General features: G+C 30.6%; 4 protein-coding genes across 7 annotated transcripts; 2 read left to right on the top strand and 2 right to left on the bottom strand.

Moving 5' to 3' along the window:
* Positions 1-763: 763 nt before the first annotated feature.
* Positions 764-2115, bottom strand: e(r) (enhancer of rudimentary). 3 transcript variants are annotated; one of them, XR_013061812.1, is made up of 5 exons: positions 1844-2115; positions 1624-1709; positions 1418-1505; positions 1014-1287; positions 764-906 (listed from the first exon to the last, which is right to left on the bottom strand). XR_013061812.1 is itself a non-coding variant. In XM_076627700.1 (4 exons), the coding sequence occupies exons 2-4, from the start codon at positions 1660-1662 to the stop codon at positions 1067-1069; spliced, it is 348 nt and encodes a 115-aa protein (XP_076483815.1). In that variant the 5' UTR covers positions 1663-1709; positions 1844-2114; the 3' UTR covers positions 1009-1066. The 3 variants fall into 3 exon arrangements, 2 of the variants coding, with proteins under 2 accessions (XP_076483815.1, XP_033205917.1); XM_076627700.1 differs by lacking the exon at positions 764-906 and having other exon boundaries at positions 1009-1287; positions 1844-2114; XM_033350026.2 differs by lacking the exons at positions 764-906; positions 1624-1709 and having other exon boundaries at positions 1009-1287; positions 1844-2102.
* Syt4 (Synaptotagmin 4) lies at positions 1416-23399 on the bottom strand. Of its 2 annotated transcripts, none has more exons than XM_033350017.2 (7): positions 23194-23399; positions 21300-21614; positions 20087-20448; positions 19270-19428; positions 18249-18566; positions 15641-16190; positions 1416-1505 (listed from the first exon to the last, which is right to left on the bottom strand). In XM_033350017.2, exons 1-6 carry the CDS (start codon positions 23243-23245, stop codon positions 16071-16073), a joined length of 1326 nt encoding a protein of 441 aa, XP_033205908.1. In that variant the 5' UTR covers positions 23246-23399; the 3' UTR covers positions 1416-1505; positions 15641-16070. The 2 variants fall into 2 exon arrangements, with proteins under 2 accessions (XP_033205908.1, XP_076483813.1); XM_076627698.1 differs by lacking the exon at positions 1416-1505 and adding an exon at positions 9806-11285.
* Positions 2686-5977, top strand: Pgi (glucose-6-phosphate isomerase). Its single transcript, XM_033350015.2, has 11 exons — positions 2686-2923; positions 3219-3312; positions 3481-3672; positions 3782-3862; positions 3943-4158; positions 4221-4460; positions 4576-4756; positions 4872-4990; positions 5076-5304; positions 5376-5442; positions 5516-5977. Exons 1-11 carry the CDS (start codon positions 2793-2795, stop codon positions 5637-5639), a joined length of 1674 nt encoding a protein of 557 aa, XP_033205906.1. The 5' UTR covers positions 2686-2792; the 3' UTR covers positions 5640-5977.
* Dolk (Dolichol kinase) lies at positions 6307-9562 on the top strand. The gene is made up of 7 exons (XM_033350016.2): positions 6307-6555; positions 6906-7159; positions 7367-7587; positions 7657-7845; positions 7920-8129; positions 8218-8545; positions 8757-9562. The coding sequence occupies exons 1-7, from the start codon at positions 6476-6478 to the stop codon at positions 8888-8890; spliced, it is 1416 nt and encodes a 471-aa protein (XP_033205907.1). The 5' UTR covers positions 6307-6475; the 3' UTR covers positions 8891-9562.
* Positions 23400-24176: the final 777 nt, after the last annotated feature.

Consider the following 24176-nt stretch of genomic DNA (forward strand, 5'->3'; position numbering starts at 1 on the left):
ATATTTACGAGTGATTGGATACAATGTGCTTATTGCTAATGCATATGAATCATGTAAAAAATAAAAAATAAACTGAAACGTATTACTGTATACGTACAACTTGTTTGTAAAATTTACATTTATATATAAGTCTAATATTTATTAAATACAATATATCTTGTAAAAATTGCATATTTTTCATTTTTGATATTTAATTATTACATTTAATGTAATGTTATATTGAACTTAATTCGAATACGCACTATCATTTGCCTTAATTTTTATAACAAAATGATAATTTCATCTTGTACAAACCAGATTCTTTTACAGATTTATTCATGCGCAAATTGCAAACGTACATAATGAAAAATATGCATATAAAATGTTAGTTTTTCCAATTGTCTCTTATGTATTATGCAAAAGAATTATTGGTTATTTTATATACAATGTGTTATCTCATCATTCACTCTCATTGGTACCAGGTAAATAACTATTGATTTTTTAGATAAATTTTTAAATAGAATTAGATAATATTAAATACATCTTTTGTGTAACATACATATAAATATAATTTTTAAAAAATTTGATTTATTCTATTAATGATACTTTCACATTACCTACATACATATATTCTATTATTCTATTTTGTAAAAGTTAAATGAATAATAAATGTTGAATATTTATAATTTCATGTATTTATGTAAGAATTAATAAACATTTTTTCGAACGATTTATTACTACTTAAAAAATAATATAAATTCATTTTATAAATAAAATAATAGAATTTCTTTAATATTAAGAGAAATATATATTTCATTGAACTAATACATATATTCACATTCATTTAAAAATAATACAAGTTTAAAAAACCACATAACTATTTTATTATAAACACATATATATGTGAAATAAGAAATCATATTATCCCTAAAAATAATATTAAGGAGATTATTCTATAGTATATGAATATACAATAGTACAGTTTTTCTGTACGTTATATATTTATTATTACAAACTTTAATATAGATCTTTACCTAAACGTCATTTTTATTATACACAAAATTATAGATGTACATTTATTTATTAATTATTTCCCATGTCCTGCAGCTCGACGTAGTAAAACATATATCTTTTCTTTAATCCAATCCTTATTGTATGGGGCGTATGTGTTTGTGGATTTTTGATAAACAAGACATGATAAATCTGTAAGTTGATCAACAAAATCAAATAATTGACTGATATCGTATGTTATTGTTGGCGTATTTGGATTTCGCCTTTTTAAATGTTCTTCATAAATCTTGCATACACCTGTATTAAAAAAATCAAGCTTATTTTCCTATATTTATATCATATATATATGTATTTGATACATGATTAAATATTCTGTGATTCAATTAAAAAATTACTAAGTTCCAACCACAATATAGAATATCCTTACCTTCCATACATTCATTAACACTTTCGTAATCAGAGTATGTTCTTGTTTCAGGTCTATTACCTGGTTGTACAAGCAATATTGTGTGAGACTATAACAGACAAAAACAAATATTGCAATTTAGTTATTTTAATGTATACACTGTACTAAACAATTTTTCATTTTTAAATACTTATTGGTTATAATATTTCAAAAAAGTAAATATTTACATTCTTCGTGTCCCAGTGTAAAAAGACATAGATACACATATGTATTTTAACATAAAGATATTATGATATCTAAAATTGGCTGTAAACTGTGTAATAATTTTAACTTGGTTAAAACATATGTATATTTATAACTATGAACGTGAAAAGAAATTTAAGTTTCAAATAAACAAATATCAAAAGTTTGACATAACTTAAAATAGTCAAAACAAAAGTCGATTACCATTTTTGATCTTGAATTAAGAACAACTCAGTTATATGATTTTAACGGCGTTTAACTTTTCCCCAATTTTTATTACTTTTGCCACAATAATTCCACGCAATAAAAAAAATAAAACGTCGAAATCCCTTCAGAAAGCAACCTCAAAATTTCGACTCTAGAGTTTTCGATGATAACACTTGATTCACTTGGAACTTGGAATTTGGAACATACATCAGTTCAATGGGAACATATCGTATTGTTCCTTCGTTTCTTGTATATCTCGTGGTTCAATTTACGTTCCACATGTTTAACATTCATGTTATGTTTAAATATAAATTTTGAAATTAACGTCGAGTTTTTAAAGAAATGTGAAATTCCTAAAAACGAATGAAAAATTATAAGACTATATGATTAAACTTAATGATTTAGTAGTTAAATATATTAAATATATTTGATTACGATAAATAAATTATGTTAGGAGTATTGAATGCAAAACTACCTGTTATATTAAGGAAATGTATATTATTCAATTTATTCAGCAAAGTTTTATTGTTCCTTATTCCATTTTTATATATATTATTAATTAAAAATATTAAGAAAATTTTATGAAAATCTATACTATAAAAATCCTTTATTTCTTTAACATTATCAAACTCATTTTAAATCATATTAAATTTATTGTATATTAAATAGTATTTAATGAATATTTGTTGAAAATTTGCGTGTATTTGTAAAATTAAAATATTAAGATTTATATTTATATATAATGCAATTATAGTATGATAGTTTTTTGAAAGATATTCTTCAAACACCGTTTTTATGAGAGATTACGTTGAGAAGCAGCTTGAACATACAAGAAATGTGGCACATCTTGAATTAACTTTATACGTGAGTAGTCGACGTCGACATAGAGCCACAGAGCACGAGTTTGGATTTCACACTGTCAGCGCGGTTTTCTTAAATTAAGAAAATGAAACCGAAACCAGAATTGACTACCGAAGCGGCATGGACTAAGTTGCAACAGTATTTTGATATTAATGGTTCAAAAATTAAAATATATGATCTTTTTCAACAAAATCCTAAACGCTTCGAAAACTTTAGGTGAGTTTTATCAATCCTTGACATATGACCTTGAGATGACCCGAAGGTTGTTTGCTCTAATAAAATGAGATTATTGTAAAAATCTTCGTCTGAATTGTTTATGAGATTAAAATGAAAAAAAGCATTTCTATTTTACGTATTATTTTATATAGTTATGATTTTTTTCTTGAAATATTTCTTTCGCTCAATTTTATATACAATAACGGAATACCTTTCACATTAAAATATTATGGAAAATAATTGTAATATGATTTTATATAAAGATCATTTTAACGATATTTAATTTATTAATTAGTCTAGAAATTCCTACTCCTGAAGATGGGCCAATTTTACTTGATTATTCTAAGAATCGGCTTACTGAAGAAGCATTGCAACTTTTATTGGAATTAGTATGTATTGTAATATTGTACAAGTATTAAACTTATATTGCATTAATTATAATAAGAAGAAATTTATATTTAAATATATTTAATATTTATATTTATATTTAAATATATTTAAATGCTATGTAATAATTTATTACATTCGCAATTATAATATATTTTGTAAATTTTAAGGCACGAACACGTGAAATAGAAGCCGCAAGAGATGCCATGTTTAATGGAAAGAAAATTAATTTCACAGAGAATAGAGCAGTTTTACATATTGCTTTGCGCAATAGACTTAACAAACCAATATTAGTTGATAATAAAGATGTAATGCCAGAAGTGAATGCTGTATTAAATCACATGAAACAATTTACTAATGAGGTAAAATTTATTTATATATATATATATGTATAAGACAGTTTTATATTTTATTTTTAACTTTCGGAAGTAATAACTTTGTATATAATATTTATATTTTTATATTATATAGATTCTTTCAAAACAATGGAAAGGTTTTACTGGTAAACCAATTGAAGATGTTGTTAATATTGGAATTGGTGGTTCAGATTTGGTATGTTATATAAATTGTGATCATAAGATATATAAATTGATTCCTCTTTTATTCATGTAGCTATATATTTATATATATAGGGTCCTTTAATGGTGACTGAAGCATTAAAGGCATTTCATGTTGGACCACGAGTTCATTTTGTTAGTAACATAGATGGAACCCATATTGCTGAAACTTTGAAAAAGTTGAATCCAGAAACAACTCTTTTTATAATAGCATCGAAAACATTTACTACTCAAGAGACAATTACAAATGCCACTTCTGCTAAAATATGGCTTCTGGATGCTTTAAAAGATGTGAGTAATGAAATAATGATCTTAAATTTAGTGGTATATAAAATATACTTATTTTTATATAGCCTGCAGCAGTTGCACGTCATTTTGTTGCATTGTCTACTAATAATCAAAAAGTGAAAGAATTTGGTATTGATGAAAAAAATATGTTTGGATTTTGGGACTGGGTTGGAGGACGTTATTCATTATGGTCAGCTATTGGTTTATCAATTTGTTTGTCTATTGGATTTGAAAATTTTGAAAAATTATTGAGCGGTGCATACTTTATGGATCAACATTTCTGTAGTGCTCCATTGGAGAAAAATGCAAGTATATTCTTAATCTTTGTTTGTAATATTATAATTATATCTTTTTAATATTTTGAGAAAAATATTGAATCATCGAATTTTGTTGTGTATTTAATAAAACATTACTTTATAGGCACCAGTTATATTAGCTCTTCTTGGAGTATGGTACCATAATTTTTACAAAGCTGAAACACATGCATTATTACCATATGATCAGTACTTACATAGGTTTGCTGCTTATTTTCAACAAGGAGATATGGAAAGTAATGGAAAATATGTTACTCGTGCAGGGAAAATTGTAAATTACAGTACTGGTAAATATTTTATATATTTTATATGTCTAGAAAAAAATACAATTTTTTAATTTTTCTATTTAAGTATTATAAGTGTTTTATTCAGTTAATGTGAGAAAAAAATTAAATATTTAAGGACCAATTGTATGGGGAGAACCAGGTACTAATGGACAACATGCATTTTACCAGTTACTACATCAGGGTACTAGACTTGTCCCCGCTGATTTTTTAATTCCAATACAGTCACATAATAAGGTACTATTATAATTAATAGTTGGAAACTATCATTCGAAAAGAAAGTTTTAATATAATAGCAGGTAATAAGACATTCTTATTTTAGGTTCAAGGAAATCTCCATCATAAAATATTGCTTGCAAATTGTTTTGCACAAACCGAAGCTTTGATGAAAGGAAAAAATGAGAATGAAGCACGAACTGAATTGCAAAAAGCAGGAATGAATCCTGAGCAAATAAATCTATTATTACCACATAAGATGTTTGAGGGAAATAGACCAACCAATACTATTCTCCTTAAGAAAATAACGCCTTTTATTCTTGGAGCTTTGATTGGTAAATTTAATGCATATATTAATACATCATTTAAATGTATCATTCAGTTTAATCGTAATTTATGTTTAAAGCAATGTACGAGCATAAAATCTTCGTGCAAGGGATTATTTGGGATATCAATTCCTTTGATCAATGGGGGTACGTAATAACTTCATCATTGAATACTTGAAAACTTCGAAATATGTAAAAATATATAATTTTATTTTAATAGTGTTGAATTAGGGAAGCAGTTGGCAAAGGTAATTGAACCTGAATTAGAAAGTACTCAAGCAGTTACAAATCATGATTCATCAACAAACGGATTGATCGCATTTGCTAAAAATCATAGCTCGTAAAAAGTTCCTCAAATGATATAAAATAAATAATTGAGGTACGATAAAGTAGTAATTGTCAATTGTTACAATCAAACTCTTGTTAAAGTATATACAAGTTGTTATAGAAATATAATTTTTTAATGTTCTTTTACTGTTTCTTATCACAAATTGTAGTATCAAGAAATTTTTAATCATATCAATACACTTATTAAATCACTGTAAGTGAAAGATATAAGATGACATTGCAAATTGTTAAATGATGAAAAAATTATTTATCGAAATAATAATCTGTTGTTTTATTTTTGTGACATTATTCTATAATTTTTATAAATATGTATTTAATAAATAATATAATCATATTTTTCTGTTTCTTTTTTTATTATTACCTTGGTTTCTATGTTATTAACAAATATGTTCATTATCCAACATTATCCAAATTCAATATCCAATATTAAATATCTAATTATAACTTTGTTTTAAACGTATATTATATGTCGTCCTAATAACAATATGTGAGAAAAATTTTAATACAAAAATATTACAAATAAAGGCAAAAAATATAAAAAATTATAAAATAAAGCTTTAAAATTTATAACAAAGCGAATCTATATTTTAAGATATTTCGTCATTTGCTTATTATTATATTTTATTATGTACATATGTATATATGTTGTACTGCGTATTTTACTATACATGCATACAATACGCAATATACGGCGGAAAAAGTGTTTCATCTTTCCAAACGATATCACACCATTTACCCATTCACACTTCATACTCACGTTTTCCGTTTTAGAAGATCGGGGGTGTGGTTATTGATGGTGTAGAACGCGTTTTTTTTAGGTACCTTATTAATAATGGAATTTCTTTTAAACAAATACAGACACTTAGAAGAAAGGATATTGCAAAGTTTGAAAGATAATGGCATAAAACATCGGTATGTTTATTATTCAGTGTATGAATGTAAAGATCAACGTGACTTAACCTAGAAATCTGTTTAAGAATATTAACTATTTAATATGTTTAAATTTTGTATTTACATCATTAAAAATTATGTAATGTTAAATTTTATTCAATATATTGTAATATTTTGTATGTATAAATAATGTATATATAAATATTTTAAAATATTCAATTATGTATTATAAATTATTAGTATGTTTGATCTATTTTATGCTACTTATTTATAACTATAATGATACCATTATTATAATAAAAGTGTTTTTATAATGATTTATCTTCAGCTAAGTCCCATATAAAAATATTAACATTAAGAAATATTTTCAGTATAAAAGCTGACAGTGGACTATGGCTTGGAACATTAGTAGGTTTAAGTGCAGTTTTAACTCTATTAAAGGAAGGTGCTAGTTACTCTGAAATCTGCCTCATTGTGGGTCTCACAGGAATTGGTCTTGTTATTAGTTCCATATGTTTATATTTGAAATTGTCAACTGAGAAAGTGACAGTTAAAGATTTTCAAGCTATATATTTTTTACCAGCTATAATAACATCCTTATTATACCTCCTTGTAGTAAATAAAGGTATATCAATTTATAAATATAGTTTTATATTGTTAATAATATCCTTTATTATTTTATGAATTAATTAAAGTTAAATTATATTAAGTTTTATCTTATAATATGATTTGTTTAAATCAACTTTTTTATGTAAATATTAATTATCTATTTTATAAAATCATATTATTTTAGTTAAAGCAAATTATTTTATTTCTTGATAAATAAGAACAGGATTACTGGTGAGTGTCACATGGGGCTTAAGTATCGGAAGTTTAGGAACATGGGGTATTCTTCAATTGATGTCTACATTTCCTTGTTGTTTCACAATTGGAGAAGCAACAGCAGTTATGCATGGATGTATTTTGTTTCTAATGTCTGTAGTAACAAACTTGCCACTAAGATATCATTTACCACCAATCCATGATGACGATATTGCAACAGTTATTTTACAGGTATTCTAAAGGAAATCTTCTACAAATAATAAATTTGATGTGATCAATAATTGAAAATTATAATTTCAGGTTGCAATGTTATATGTGATATCAGTGTGTTTAATATCTAGTTATTTTCCAATGTTTCGCTTAGCCAGAAATTTTTATTTAATGACAATCACACTTTTATTGATTGTAGTCTTACCATTAATGTATATTTTATTGGATCAAAATCCTGTAATCTGGACGTTTTACTTTGTTTGCAATAAAACAAATAAGGTGCGCATAACAATAATTTTGCAGTATTTCTTATATAAGTATCAAATTATTTTTAACAGTTACAAATATTACAGATCATGTTAATTGGATACTGGGCTTTATGTTTAGTACTAGGTGTAATAGTTGTCACCTACCAGGTATTATTAAATCTCCAAGCAACATCTTCAACTCGAAAAATGTTTCACTTATTGGCTGTACTTGTGTATATACCTGGTTTAATATATGAACGCATATTGTTGTATCTAGCTAGTGGTGTAATAATGGGACTGTTTGTATTTCTTGAGGTATATCAAGTTTAAGAAACTAAGTTTTCTTGAATTTTATATTTACGATATTTTTAAGTTTTCTATTGATAATTTCTTACTTTTTTAGTTGATGAGGTACTTACAAATATCGCCTCTTGGAGAATTATTACAGCAGGGATTTTCTGTGTTTGCTGATGAGAAAGATAATTTGATTTCTTTAACACCTCTCTATTTGCTCTGTGGTTTGTCTTTCCCACTTTGGATGCCTACCAACAATCTTTCATTATTAGCTTTGCTTAGTGGTATCTTAACAGTTGGTGTGGGTGATACTGCTGCTAGTTTTGTTGGTAGTAGATGGGGTTTTCATAAATGGACCAATTCAGATAAGTCTGTTGAAGGAACTATTGCTTGTATTTTTAGCCAAATCGGATTAATATGTCTTTTAGCATTTATGGGTATGTATTATTTAAAGTTTTTCCCTTAAATTTTTATGAATTAAATTTATGTATATTGTAAATATATATAAATTTAAATATATTTAATATATTTAATAATATCCTTGTGGAAGTCTGATAAAATACTGATTAAAATAACTAATTATTAAAATTGTTATTTTTAAAAAATATATACTGGTACACCACAAAATTAATGTATGTTTTTTAATAGGCTACGTAGATAATGGTTGGTTATTTTTACAAAGCTTATTATCGAGTATCGTGTTGTCATTTATTGAAGCACAAACAAATCAAGTTGACAATCTGGCATTACCATTGTTCATGTACATGTGTCTAATGGTCTAAGCAAACAATAGGTAACAGTAACTGTTTTAAAACAAATTTGAACATATTTGATTGTTCAATGTAGTGTGGACCAAAGGTGTAGTGTTTCCTTAATTCATTTCTTTCTTTGTGTCGTTATATTTGAAGATACGTATATATTTCCTTGTATATAACATCCTTTTTCACACTAACTTGTTTTGTTACGAGTAATACTTAAAATTAGTTACTAGTCAAAATTTTTTTTTTGCACTATATGCTGTTTCATTATTATATAGCTCCATAGTTTTATATCATTTAAAAATGTATGCATTATTGGAAATATTTATTTTGTAATTTATATTTCAAGTGAATAACGGAAAAATCTTACTCATGTATATTACTGTTGAAAGTTATGTTAAATAATATTTATATAAAATTGTTCATATTTGTATATAAATATTATATTAAATGTGTATATGAATTTGTTTGAAACACAAAATAGCACATGAAACATTAGCTACTTTATCCTTGATATTGCATTTAATCATCTGATTTGTTTAAAAAAGATGAATGGAATGCTTGTACTGTTACGACGACTCACATAATTTGGTATTCCGTAACGCATAATTTATTCATTCCTACCGATGCATTTTTGTATTTCACTCGAAAGAGTTTGTAAACAAAATCTAATAATAAAATATTTTTATAGTTGTATGTATGTGTATTATTGATATTTTATTGTTTAGTAATTGCAGGAAAGAATAAACAAAAAAAGAAAAAATAAATGTTTATTGTAAGGTGGAATAACTTTTTTTGCGTTAATCTTGCAGTAATCTGAAAGTGTAATTAATTCGTATTATATTAGTATATCGTATTCTTTCTTAATGTCAAATTTTCCTGGTATATATAGCTAATAATATAGCTACCATAAAAAAGGTCTGAAAAAGATCATTAAAATTATCTCGTTTCATTGTTTTATTGACCACACAGCCTTAAAATCTGACCGTACACATGTCATCATACGCCATGTCTATACGCGTACATGATATGCGGAATGTTCGAAAAGCACCGATTTCTTGTCAAGGCTTATCATTAATTGCGAACTCTGTATTAAATATAACTCTATTATACCGCAGGTTTTATTCGTGAAGAAAAGTATTAATAACATTATATATTAAAAGTGTCTAGATTTCTTTCTTATTTTTTTTTCTAAATCGTTTGACGTGTCTTGTCACGTTATCGCATATTAATTTCTGTGTAGAAATCGTTTGTTTACAAGACGAGTCGAATAATAAACTAAAATTATAAATACATCTAAATTAATATTTGATTAAAAATATTGATATAGTAAAAATACATGTATGCGAAAATATTACAATCGTATAAATTGTAGATCTATAATTTTAAGTTTATGTAAACTGATATGTGCAGTGGTATAGTTTCTCTGTTAACATTTTTCTTCACGAATTATTTTTTATACCATCTTTTTAAACAACTTTTTTTTAAATATTAGTGGTTATGTCGTATTAATTTATTAAAGTTTATTGGTATTTATATGTGTATATATTTATGAATGGTTTATAAGTGCCATTAGTTTTTGTAAATATTAAATGTGCGGTTAGATATTTTTATTTCAAGAAGTACAGTTTATTTATAACTGCCGATTGATTGCATCATTTAAAATACAACATTAAAATGATCAGAAGAGAAAGATGAAAACAAAAACGAAAGAGGATGACATAGAAACAATGTAGAAAATTTATATTATCTTTTCCAGTATAAAAATTATCACAAAAATAAAATACTTCTTATCGTGGTTATTCGTATTGTTAAAGAGTTTATACATAAAAGTAGCTTATTACATAACTTATGAGTTATGTGTAGTTTGTTTAATCTGGCGTTGCAATATGAAACATGATACGGAAGTCATGAATTATTTCAAATTATTTTTGTGAAATAGCATTACGAAATAGTATTGAAAACTTATTTTGTAAAAGATTCTTATTAATTTATTAAGTTGAAAATATACGATATTTAAGGTATAACATAGAATTAATCCATAAATAAATATATTAATTATAAATAAATTAATCTAGGAATAAATAAAATGTCTAAATTATTTACGCATCTTTTACTGCATTTCCAACTTAAACGATGTTAATTATCGTCGCACCGCATGTAGATATTTGCTTTTGTAAAAAATGTCAGGCTGTTTTAATGTCAAATGAAACGTTTTTCAATATATTAATACAGTCAATTATTTTTAGTATATAATCTTTTTTTACTTATGTATACACCTCAAATTTAAATTGTACGTTGGGAAGTGTAATTATTATATTGTAAAGTTTTATTGAACAATAAAAAGTTTATCGTTGTCAAAATTATTATATCGACAGTTATGTCTCAGAAAAATTATGGACCAAGCGACAAATACGTTCTGAAACATACATATAAAACAGAAAATGTTGAAAAATAATAAATTATATCGATATATGGTGAATTAGAAAATAATTTTTAAGCGACTCATTGCATTTAAATATGTATGATAAATTCACGTATTATATTTTATTGGAAAACAGGGAAGGGTTGGATTCTAAACAATTGAAGTGAATCTCTTTTCTATATTCCATAAACGAGTATCAACTACATCGTAAATCTCAATACAAAAAATCGTTGTTGTAAAGTCCCTAACCGCGAAATTATCGACAAATGAAAGAATAAAAACGATGAAAGGAACTGTGACAAGAACGGTGATTTTCCAGCATTCCATACCGACGTTCATTATGTTACATCGCATCTGTCGATCTCACGAAGCTGGGTTTTCGCATTGGTAAATCGCTGTCTTATTCGAAAATCGTCGAACGATTAATAGCAAGCTCAAGGAGAACGACAGATGATATTTATGAGATGTTTTACTACGTGCTACTTATTATAGTCGTTTCTTATATAGTTGTATCTGTAATTGTATAGCAATTAAATAAATATCCTGAAACTCTCGATCGTGTAATTCCGTTTTATTTTTATCTTTCGTTCCATCATGGTGCGCAATAGTACCGATCTTCTGGTTTCTCTCTTTTCTTTCTACTATATTTAATTACGAAAATTTATGTATTCGGTGTATTTTTTGAATTTCTTTTGTGATATATTACGATGTACCTGTTGTTACTTTCGTTTTTTTTTGGTGCTGACCTATGCCCACATTTTGTCGTTGCATCTTCCTCTTTTGCAAAGAATTCGTTTCTCCCTTTGTCTTAGCAGCTCTCTTTCTGGTCTTGCCATTGCATCTTTCGCAAAGGAAGGACGATGGAGCGAAAAGTTACGATAAAAAAATAAGCAATCGCTTTATATCTTACCAGTTACCGACTGACACGCATATGTATTTAAACGTTTTACACGTCAGGCGCTTTCCTTTTACGGACAGGAAATACAGATTACATTTTTGCTTGGTTTAATACGACCCTCTGTGGCGGTGCTTTTTATTCCGTTCTGATATATCACGTCTTTAACCAATTCAAACTTTCATAAAAGCCAATAAATTTCATTCATGCTTTGCTTGATTCGATCTACGTGTTTTAAATTCTCTTTTTCGGTTAAATAATTATGTGACTTATTTTCGCTTTCACTTATACTTCGTATTTAAGGTATAATTGATGCATGTTATTTAACACTTTCATTGATATTTATAACCTTACGAATGCATCTGTATTACAATTTCATTACTTCGACATTCGTCATGAAATGCAACATTACGTGGTTGGTAGTCTTGCTTTTACATAAACAAGAAATATATTAACGTCGATTTACTTGGAACTGGAACTTTCTAAACTTTGGATCTGAATTAAATCGAGGTGACGGAATAAGTAAACGAGATTTATTGAATGAAATTGCAATCTAGGTCGGACTCACTGTAAGTTTGTCAATAATCTACAAATTATATTTTGAAATGTATAATGTCTAAAATGTGAAACTTTTGTAACTTTGCATTGAAAAACGTTGCTCTGCCTTTCATCAAACGTTCGATACATTAAAAATATTCGCTTAATCGAGTTATGCGTGATTACTTTCTAGGAACATTTCTGTTGCGTTCACCGTGAGACTCTCGCTATGTTTCGTTAAACACATCGTCAGAAAAAATGTTCCAAACATAGCAAATATTTTGTAATTAGCAGTGGTCGGTTATGCTGTGGTAATCTAGTGTACTTTACAGTTTAGTCACGAAGCTGATATTCTCATAATTGATCCACGTGTATAAGTTCCGTATGTTAAAGGTTATCTCAAGTTTAAAGTAACTTTAAAGTTTCGGTGAATTCGAGCCTACCATAATACTTAATCGATATTCGTTATTCATTGCAGTGTTGTATTTGCGGCACATGCGAACGGGGCCTTTAAACAGAAACTCCTCATTCTTATACGATTTAAATTCATTGTATCGATTGCCGATATCTCGTGTGCATATTTATCTACATTAATTTACTTTCCAGTGAAACAGATTAAGAAGCTATTAACTTCCCTTCTAAAGAATTATAGGATCGTTTTTAATCGTACCCTTACGTATATATCTAAGTTTGTCAAATAATTCAGACGTACAACGATAATAGAATAAAAATAATCCTCTATTGATAACAATAGGTACATCAATACACTGCTAAGTAACAAATCTTCATTTTCAAAGTAATATATTTAATTAAATAGTGTAAAGCAGAGTCGACAATACTTTCATTCGTTGAAAGCGGTGTTTTGCTATCTTTTCTACCATTTCAACAATAATCGACTATTACTGGAAACATTTCAACAAGATCCACTACTTAATGGTTGATCTCTTGTTGCACTCTGTGTAAATGGAATCTTTTCATAAACTATAGTCATAAATTCTAATTTTTCCATTAATCGCAATTGAAACCACAATGGGTTCGTCGTAACTAAATAAAGAGCATCGTATCATTCTTTTTCCCCCCTCCATTTAAACGTAAATTACATATTTACAATCGCGAAGCGGTCTCCGTTGGCACTTCAAAACAACGTCACAATTCCTCGACCCCGTTCCACAATTATTAATGACACGAAGAAGAAAATGCTTCGCTTTCGTTAAAGCAAGTAAAGGCAATCATATATGAATTTGAAGGAAAAATCAACAAATATAACGCAAATAATTCAACAATAATGATAATTCAATAATTCAATGCACCATGAAGCTTTTATAGCAATACTGTGTCTTCCCTCCTATGCATTTGTTACAGTGCTTTTTTCCCGGAGCACGTCAAGAATCTTATTCAATGTTCTCCAAGAATTTTATCTCGAGGAGAAGCATTTTTATTTGAAGTTTTTCGATATTCCGAAAAGTCGACGCTGAAATCTGTATTCACCAGCGATCGTAACTTTCCTTATTATTAATTATCGAGTTATAATTGTCGTTCAGCCAGTTGACGCGGAGTTAGAAAATTTTGCAACAGGAACGAATAATCGTATTATTGTTTTTAACTAGATCAATGCTTTTGATATTAGCGGTATTATCTCCACGTCTTCCGGTCTTTGCATACGTTCTATACAAGAATCGCTCCAAAACCGCATTCTATTCGTTTATCTATTAATATATATATATATCTCTTTGGAGAGTTCTATTAATTCTCCGAATCCTGTGTATTGTAAATATTAAGAAATAGCAATCGAAGCAAAACTAAATACTCTATTTTCTCTTTTCCACTATATCTCCCTCTCTCTTGTTTTCCTTTTCTTTTCTCTTTCCCCAAGAGTAGAGACTGACTGAAAATTATATTAAAAGATTGTTCCCGATTATCGTAATTTGTTGTTCGACGAATATTTTGGAGAGATTCTTGCATTTACACAACGAACGAGATAAACACAGTTGCGAGTGTGTCGCGTGATTTTCGATATTCTTTTGACGATTAATTCACATTAACTTCACCAAAACCGATGGTTTTTGTGATCTGACAGGGTCGTGCGAAATTTTCCCAGCACATTTGATTGCATTAAAAAAGAACCGAACGAGTTAAATGGAATACAAATTTCATACGTTATTTTTTAACTGTAACAAACTTTCATTGAAACGCTCTTGTTTCGTAAAATACAAATGTATTGTTCAAAACAAGGTCCTTCGTAAACATTCACGTAGATTAGCTTTAAGCTTTTATCATTGAAGTCAATGACCGAAATTGAAAAGTAGATAAATCAAAGATTAAGATAAATTTTCATGTACTATACTTTAGTGAGAGTTTTATTAATTGCTGATCAAATATTTAAATTTGCTCGTTTCGGGGTAAGTTTTCGCAACTTTTTCAAATCAAACTACATGCATTATGAAATATTATAAACCAAAGATTTTGCATGGGATTCGAAATACACTTAAGTATCAAGAATTCTTCTTTCAACTTTCCGATTAAAAGCATTGCTTTTCTATAGTACGACCCTGTGCAGCAATGTTCAATAATCGGCAAATTAGCTTTGTATTTAACTGTTTCATTTTCCTCCTCCCTTTGCCACCTGGTCGGAAATCTTAACAACTATATTTATATCGTAAAGCATTTTGTATGCGTTTCTCTCGCGATCGTTTGCCACTGCGATCAACGAAGACGCGATCTACGCTCGAAGAGTGAACGATTTACTGATCCTGAATTTATCTTCACTGTCCATTATCTTTTTCAGCGAATAATTGTTTCTCTCAATAGTATAAATCCATAGCTCTATCAATATCATCTTCAGAGGAGTGGGTATTATTTTGCGTGTTTCTGTTACGTGAAAATCTTAAAACTTAAAATACGAAAGCTTAAAACTTACGCAATGAACTGGAACTGACGAGGAAGATCGATAATCTCAATTTGTTCAGTGTCCAAACGAAAAACAGGTGTGGTTTCGCTATCGAGTCGAACTGCGTTCAGAATTGATCGGATAATTAGAAGTAGCTCTTCGTAGTGCACGCCTCGTACCGACAATGCCGACACGTAACACGGTTAGACGACTACTAGACAGTAGTAGACGGTAACATTTCACACGGTGTATACGCAGTGGCATCGATCGCGGGTGGACGTGCCGCCACTCGTTTCAAGCCTAATATACATCGAGTATTAGGTTTACAAAACAGATACCCTACTTCATCGTAGGGTTTCAAGGGGTGAATCAGTGGTTTCGCAATGGAGAAGGACGTGGGGCATTTGGATAGTTGGAGACGGGATTCTAGGAAAGTTGACAGGGCTGGGAGAGACTAGTTTTACTCCCTTAATTTGTGCCAATCGGCGATCTGCCTCTGCGGTGAGCTACAAACTTCCCTCCAATGATTCAAAGCGGATCCTTGACAATTCGGTCCACCGAATTCGAGTCGTCCAATCACCTAAAAAATGTACAATTATGTGCATAATGGGTACGAGAAATATATTTTTTGTCGATTCTATCTTGTTTACAGAGCAGTTTACCGAACTACGACTTCTCTGAAACTAATTGGTTAATTGACAATTGTTATAGTTTCTGGAGTGTAAAGGATCAATCGCGAGATAAGACGAGACGAGTTCAAAAGAGATTTTAATTGTTCTTCGATTATGTTATTTGTAAAAATGTTGTATGTATGTATCATATATCTACATATAAATACTTTGACTTTAAAATAGAAGGTAAAGTAAGTGGCTATTATACAGTATAAGCGTATGTCTAACGGATAGAATAATTACGTAATTAATCAGTTTTAAGTTAATTTCGTCATCTCGCAAGATCTTCCACTTGAAAGCTGGAAATTCTGAATAATTTACGAAATAATCGGTGATTTATCATTACGTATATTTCCTATTAAAAGCGTTTCTCATTATTTCGATGTGTAAACGTATTAAAATCTTTCAAATGTTCAAATTTATATTGTTATTATATTTTTTTAATTTTACATTATTATTATATCGCTTGGTGTTCTTTGTAGAAAAACCGAAACTAAATGATCTGCTATCAGCTTTGTTTCGTTTGATTTTATTTGATTAATCAAATTACTATTTGAATTTATTCGGTATGTCATGGATATAATTTGACCTAATTTCATAGAGTATTTCGTACAGCTAAATAAAAACGTGACATGCGGTAATCATTTTGAAAATTCGGATTGTTCACGGATTGATTTATCGATCGAACGAGAGTTCGCCATGCTTAGTTAGTGTTATGTTACGTAAGAAAATGATGAAAAATCACGCTACACCGTGCGAGTCTACGACTTTCAGTCGTGTCACGCTATACCTGTCTATAGTGTTACAGTTTGAGGGTCGTACAGTATGATACGTACACACGCACCACTGTATGCATGTGCATGACTTAATTGTTCGATCAATCACATACATTTTTGTTGACTAACACTAGTACGAACGAAATTACCTAGTAGGTATATTCCTAGAAATTCTTAGCTTCGCGTTTTGCATATTGCGAGAAGGATTTGTAACATAATACTACGTTACATCTTAATATCTTTAACTGTAGAAGGAATTCTTAGGTTTTTTTACAGATCTCACGAAACTGATTTTTCTCTTTCCGATTTGCTTTTATACGTTGCTTACTAAAAATGTAACATTATAATTTAAAATTATAATCTAAAATTTAACTTTCAAATTTATTTTAATTTTATTAAATTTTAATATTATAACTTTTAATTTAATTCAAATTAGAATTTCAAAAGATTGACGAATGCAAACGTTACCAATAATTACATACTATATAACGATTATTAAAAGGTTTTATTTTCATTTGAAAAGAAATTATTTAAAAAATTTCAAACTATAACTAAAAGTTATGAACCAGAGAAATTATCCTAAAGTTAATTCCAAAATTTTACCTTCATTAATAAAAAATCACTTAAAAATACACTTCTAACTAGGATAGTAACGAAACGCTAAATAATGCAGTGATTATCCACATATATATGCGTTACCTATAGATCGTGCGCGTGAAAAACAAGTTAGAAATTGATCTTTTGGTGAAACGCAAGCAATGAATGGTTTCATGGATGGCGTACAAAAATTGAAAAGATAATTCGATGGGTGGTTTTGAACACAAAATATAAATACACGAAACTTTATCGGTAAACTTACTATATCGAAAATTGTTAATTATCGTTATTTAACTGAAAAACTATTAATCACATATGACCGAGGTTGAAATATTACTGTGATATCGAAAAGTCGACAAAACGTTTGTTTTGCAAATGTAACATTTCGTTTGTAAAGGGATGGAAAATAAATAAAATATCTACCCTAACTGCTATATATGTATATAAGAATATATTAGTAATTAAATTATAATTTCTAAGGAGACAAATTTGCAAATGAAAGTTGCACGTTGGAGAAATACTTGAATTTACTGATCAAAATGGGGGAACGAAAGTGACACGTAGTAAGCTAGAAACGCGGTTGAAGGTACGTACCTCGTTTCTTGTAACACGATCCCAATCGATCAGCATAAACTCGAGGCTGACGTTGTTAAGACCATCAGCACCGTTCGGGATGTCAAAACCAAATGATTCGTTAAAGACCGGACTAAGGGTGCGTTTCTTCACGCGCGTCTTCCTCTTCGCTATGCGCTGAGAGTTATACAAAAGATAGATCTTGACGTATGGATCTGCCAGCCCAGTCACGTCCATCTTCGGTAAATTCTGCGCCTTCAGCACAACCACCGTCAATCTGCTGTTGATCGGTTGCCAACAAAGGGAGACTAGCAGCTCACCTCTGCCTTGTGATTGAATCTATAATCACATACATGATTTCAATTTTTCTTTCACTATAAAATATAACGTTCTTTTTTGACAAGTAAATTGGCAAGTCATAAAAAGATAGAGATTTTATACTATTCGTATAGTTATCAAGATATCATTTTTTTTAATTCCTTCAACGCGACGTTTAGAGCAGCTCGTAGGAAAGAAAATGCAAAAAGTATTTCTATTGCATCGCGCGTTCGAATTTTATTGTATTGAAGCTCGAATAACGCTTTGTTAATAATAATTAGAACGGAAAAATAAAATTGACCGGATTTTTAGCCTCCTTCTTTTTCTCTTTTTCATCAAGTTTTGCCACATTAACAAACGTGTACCTTTTCCTATTGATATTACGAAAAGCTCTCATGGTTTCTTAAAGAAAGATATAGCTTTGGATGATCAATCTGTTTGCTAGATAATTAATTAAATAAAATTCGTTCTAGTATCTTTCTTCCTTTCACGAGGAGCTGTAAAAAAGTTAATATACAAATTACGTTAATTTTTTGTAATTTCTATTCTCCGCATTATCTTTGTTCGCTGCGTTGTGTTGCGTGTGAGAACGGAGAAATAACATTTTTCGGAAAATGGTTTAACGAACGTTTGTTAACGCTAATTGTGAAATTCGACAAAAATTGCAAGCTATTAGTAGAGTAACTTGAAAAAGTTAATTATTCATTAGTGTTTTGTTTCTTACCTTTAGACTCCTAGGGCATATTTTTCGACACAATGATATCTCCTGGTTATCAGCGTTCTCCAAATCGGGCACCGATGAAAGTGCACATGTCAGTTCACCGATAATATCGTCCCGAGAATATCTATCGAAGCTGAGCACTATAAAGTGCAGACTGATTTTCTGTGAACGATAACGAAAAAATACGTTTCGATGAGATATCTCGATTCGTTTTCTAATTCATCTAATCTTTATATTTATTTATATCTTGAACTCGGCTAATTCTAAATTTAGAATATTTATGTCCTGAACTTAATTCAGTTTAAATTTAAAATATTATATATATTACAAAATCTTCATTCTCTTTTTTATCTTTATAAATTCATCACATATACATCTTTTTCTATGGACATAGAATAATCAAACATTTCATGCAACGGAGTCTGATTAATAACAATAACATATATCGAAACACGAAACGATAAAAATATTTACAAAAGTATTAACGCAGCTTAAGCAAGAAATATTGTACCGTATCGTCACTTTAACGTTATAGTTATTAGTTTTAACGTCGATTTTTTGTTATCACTTCGTTTTGAGATGACAATAAAGAAAGTAAATAATAAAGAAGTAATCTCAAGCGAATTATTGGATACCATTGTAATTTCACTTTCGATCGTAATTCTCCATTGTCCATAACAAACTCTTAAGATTCACGCTCTTAACATTCGAATACCATTTAATTATTAACGACAAATTAAAGCAAAAAGAAATAAACAAATAAAAATCTGTAATTTAATTGTTGCTTTTTAAAAGACAAAAAGTAGAAAGAATTTGTTACCTGTAGCTGGTCCTTCGATATTCCAAAGAACGTGAAATCTTCATCATAGACGGGGTCTCTGGTGTTTCTGAGTACCCTGGTCTTCGCTTGGTGTTGTTTATCCGGCAACAACTTCAATTTCACGTAAGGATCGCTGGTAGCTCTCGCAGGTAGACCCTTGCAGTTCACCACTGTCACTCCGAGTGCATTTTGTTCGTTTACGTACCGCAATTTGAATACCAATTGACCCATATCGCCTTTGTTATTCTCTGTTCCGTGGTTCTTTTCGCGTTCTGTTTTCTCGTTGTTCTCAATTTCCGCCTTGTCCCGTTCATTCTCGATGCTTAGAGTAACCTCGCCAGAAGGTGTCTGAGCCGGGGTGCCTGTAGTTGATTGAACGAGCAACCGATATTTTAATCATCGATAAGCCAGTCTCTTCTAACATGTTAATACTCTGGCTTAGGAATAATTTCTACCGAGTACATTCAGTCATTTAGTAATTTAAAGTAATTTCTATCAACCATATTCATTATTTTACGTGGTTAGTACTTTAGAATTTATTTGTCCTAATTTCTCGTTGTACAGCAAGAATTTTTCCTTCCGCGACTACTGTCTTTTATGTAGAATCGGAATAAATTTTAAATGAACTTCCAAGAGAGGACGGAAATGTCGCTTCTAAGTTAAACCGTAGCAAACGTCTTTCAGCTACCAAGGTTGTAGAAAGAAGCTTGTATATATATCTTCACTCGTTTCTTACGACGCGATACCGACGGCTAAATAGTCAAATGTTTGATAGTGAAAGTAAAGATGTTAAAATTTATCCGATTCTTGTATCCAATTACGGAAGTAATAACCGGAATAATAAATTTTGTACAAGTTAAATGGTTATCGACGTGTTAGCCATTAACGCTCGTGTTATTCAGCTAATCGTTGAAAGCGCACAAGTCCGTGTCAACCGCCAACCAACCATTTTTAATTCATTCTTCGTACAAAATAAACAATCACGTTTTCGTATTTATAAAAAAACGCTTACTTTTTTCATTTCCTACCTTGTGTTTTGCATTTTGTCGTATTATAAACGTATGATATAGAGTTAAAATTACAGAAGAATGCATTAATATATAGCCAGGAAATAATTCCGCTGAAAACAAAATTGTGCATTTTCGACCGACTTGATTGTTAGAATTAGATTAGAAAGGGGAGTTAATAAACGTACTTGAACGAAGATTTATACCTGTACCCTGAGGTGTTCTTGGCTGTGATCCAGGATTCGACGACTGGGATCCGGTCGGGCTGGGCGTCTGTCCACCTGAACCAGGAGGACTCTTGGCTAGTCCGGTCGGGCTGGGACTTTTCTTCAGGTAGTGGCTGGTACTACCGGGACTTTTAACTGCTGTCGGTTTTCTGTGGGGCGGCCTGAACGCCAGGGACTTGTCGGAGTTCAGCTTGGTGTGTTCACGACGTCGTCGACAAAGCCACCAGGTCATGGCGACGGCGCAAAGTAGGAAAACGGCTCCTATACATAGTGCGACTACGGTCGTCGTCGACACTGAAATTCATGCATATTTTTCCTTGAAATTCTGTTACTTTTTATTTATCGACAGTTTACTGAATTTTTGTTTTTAATACGCATTTCGCTTGTGAACGATCATTATGGAGGAATTAGTAATCAAGTATGTGTATTTTATGTTTAAAACTACTGTACTTACATGCGTATATATAAGTATATGACGTTGGAAGATATCATCGTATTTCTTATAACATTTTGTAAATATGTGTCGTATTTTTTAATTTTCTTGTTCTTAAGACCTCAACTTACGACAAAGATTAAACACATCTTTCTTCTCTTAATTTAACATTCTCAGTTTTATATTTTAACCTACTCTTCTCACTGATTATAAAAGAATATTTTTTAATTTAATTTCTTATCGCGTGTTTTAATTCCATTACGCGCTTGAATGCAAGTGGCAACCGGTTGTAGTTAATGAGAACTTCAGGCCAGGAAAATATCTATCTAAAATCTGTAGTTATACTTTTTGCGCAATTAGCATCGAAGAAATTAATTCGTACGAAGACGAAAATACATATCGATCAGAGAAGATTTGAATTTCATAGGAAGGTTAGCCTCTCATTGCTGACTAATAGCAAATCCTGGCAACGTTGAATCATCGTGACAACGTGCGCGTCTTATTTGCTAGTTTAATCAAACCTCGTAAACGTCACGAATCGATCAAAAATAAGACGAGTTCCAATAAAAGTCACGCGATGTTGCTAAAATACAATTTATGCTATTTTCATATCTGTCTTAATAACGTTTTCGTTGAAATGTTATAAGAAACACTCGAATTTCATCCCTTATTCAGGGTGCTGTGTTTAAGTTTATACTCTATCACGAATAACATGGTCATCAAGTTTCCCTATAACGAGTTATGGAACCGTATGAGTTCGCAACGTCGACCCCAAAACATCCCAAAACAGCATCAACCGTCGAATCTACGTATATACGTGAACTAATTGATACTGATAATACAAGCATCGACTGACAAATATCACATGTTGTTGTGTGTCGTTAGCCGTAAAATCAATCATCTTCCACTATATGCATACATTGTCGAATTGAAGCAATTTATTAAACCATTCATCAACCATTGCGATTACATGTATAATTCTAAAGTAGTTAGTCTACGTTGACTCATCTACAAGCAGCTAACAGTACGAAACAACGAGAACAAATTCGAAAGTAATTTACATTGATTTAACTACAAGCAGCTACAAACAACGAGAAGAAATAAAATAAAAGCGATCGCAATCGATGGAAACACCCAGTCACGAAACGCACAAGATTACGCGGTGTAACAGCTGTCTGCGGTTATCGGCGCCACGATTTCCTCAATCCCGAACCAGTGTCCCATTCGAATCGGTCGAATGGCATCTTCGAAATCGAATTATTCCCGAAAGAAGGAGAAGCGATGCACGATGGTGTAATCGCGTAAATCGAGCAAAGAGCTCGGAATTGTGGTTGCGAAGGAGGATCGATGTCGGTTGAATCACGAGGATTGCCCGGTTCGAAGAAGATACGCAAAAAAGGCTAAGGCAAGTGGAATTTCACGTAAACGTAGTCCACTCACCGAAATCGACGGGTCGAATCACAGGTCCGTCTTCCGTCACTCCTCCGACCATGTTCGGCCACGTTTTCCTCCGTCTATTTGGACGCTTTTATCCGCGTAAGTTACTCGGCCACGACGCACTGAACGAATATTTACGGCGTGCGGACCGTTCGTGGTATTCTGAGGCGACCATCGGACGAAATGCTCCGATCAATAGTAACGTCCGGGGCTTGCGCGGAATAGACGTCGCTGGAAAAGGAACCAACGACGACCACGACGCCGACGATCAAGACGGTGACGACGACCATGACGCCAGGGACAATGCTGTTTCGATGGTCGTACGACGAAAGAAGGGCCCCCGTCCCTGCAGGTAACGAAGGATTTCACAGGATGATGCACTTGAGGGGAAGTGGCGCAACCAGGGGTCGAATCGACGGGATATCGATTGTTGGAGTAGCTTGGTTTTAGAACTGATATTCTGAGAAACGATAGGATGACTGGTTTTTATTACCCACGAAGAATGACTCATGATGGAAGAGGGATTTCAGGGAAAAGGGAAGAGGAATTAAAAGATTTGTGCGCGTTTCTGATAATCCTGGGATTTTGAAGCCCGAGAGAGTTAGGGTGGTGTTTTGTTTTTAACGTGTCACGGTGAGCGTGATACGATTGAGAAGGAGTTTGAAGATAGCGAGGTCTGAATGATAACATGTTTTATGTAATTTTTGTTTAGCGTAAAGACATTTCCTTTTTCTTATTTTTAGGATCGATGATTCCCCTCTATATTTTTAATATAATGTTTCTTTTATCGTTTAGTCATTACGTTGAAAGCATATTCATACAGTTTTGTAACCGTCAGAATATTTCATCGTGGAATTCATTTTTGTTTTTGCAATGTTACGGCCAATACCGACCCGGGGAACTGTACTGATTTTTAAGGAAACAATAGATAATATCTATCTATATTTATATTTGGGCGTGGACTACAGGTACAATGGACCCTTCTG

The sequence above is a fragment of the Bombus vancouverensis genome, chromosome 2 (assembly GCF_051014615.1).
Source record: "Bombus vancouverensis nearcticus chromosome 2, iyBomVanc1_principal, whole genome shotgun sequence".
Classification (NCBI taxonomy): Eukaryota; Metazoa; Arthropoda; class Insecta; order Hymenoptera; family Apidae; genus Bombus; species Bombus vancouverensis.

What these genes read in the sequence shown, in the direction of transcription:
- Pgi (XM_033350015.2), top strand. Translation starts at nt 2,793, where the DNA reads ATGAAACCGAAACCAGAATTGACTACCGAAGCGGCATGGACTAAGTTG. An exon ending in TGCAACTTTTATTGGAATTA is followed by an intron (nt 3,313 to 3,480) that starts GTATGTATTGTA and finishes GTAAATTTTAAG; the next exon opens with GCACGAACACGTGAAATAGA. An exon ending in GTGCTCCATTGGAGAAAAAT is followed by an intron (nt 4,461 to 4,575) that starts GCAAGTATATTC and finishes ATTACTTTATAG; the next exon opens with GCACCAGTTATATTAGCTCT.
- Dolk (XM_033350016.2), top strand. Translation starts at nt 6,476, where the DNA reads ATGGAATTTCTTTTAAACAAATACAGACACTTAGAAGAAAGGATATTG. An exon ending in CCTCCTTGTAGTAAATAAAG is followed by an intron (nt 7,160 to 7,366) that starts GTATATCAATTT and finishes AAATAAGAACAG; the next exon opens with GATTACTGGTGAGTGTCACA. An exon ending in TTTGCAATAAAACAAATAAG is followed by an intron (nt 7,846 to 7,919) that starts GTGCGCATAACA and finishes CAAATATTACAG; the next exon opens with ATCATGTTAATTGGATACTG.
- Syt4 (XM_033350017.2), bottom strand. Translation starts at nt 23,245, where the DNA reads ATGGTCGGAGGAGTGACGGAAGACGGACCTGTGATTCGACCCGTCGAT. An exon ending in TATGCCCTAGGAGTCTAAAG is followed by an intron (nt 18,567 to 19,269) that starts GTAAGAAACAAA and finishes ATGTGATTATAG; the next exon opens with ATTCAATCACAAGGCAGAGG. An exon ending in ATCGTGTTACAAGAAACGAG is followed by an intron (nt 16,191 to 18,248) that starts GTACGTACCTTC and finishes TACATTTTTTAG; the next exon opens with GTGATTGGACGACTCGAATT.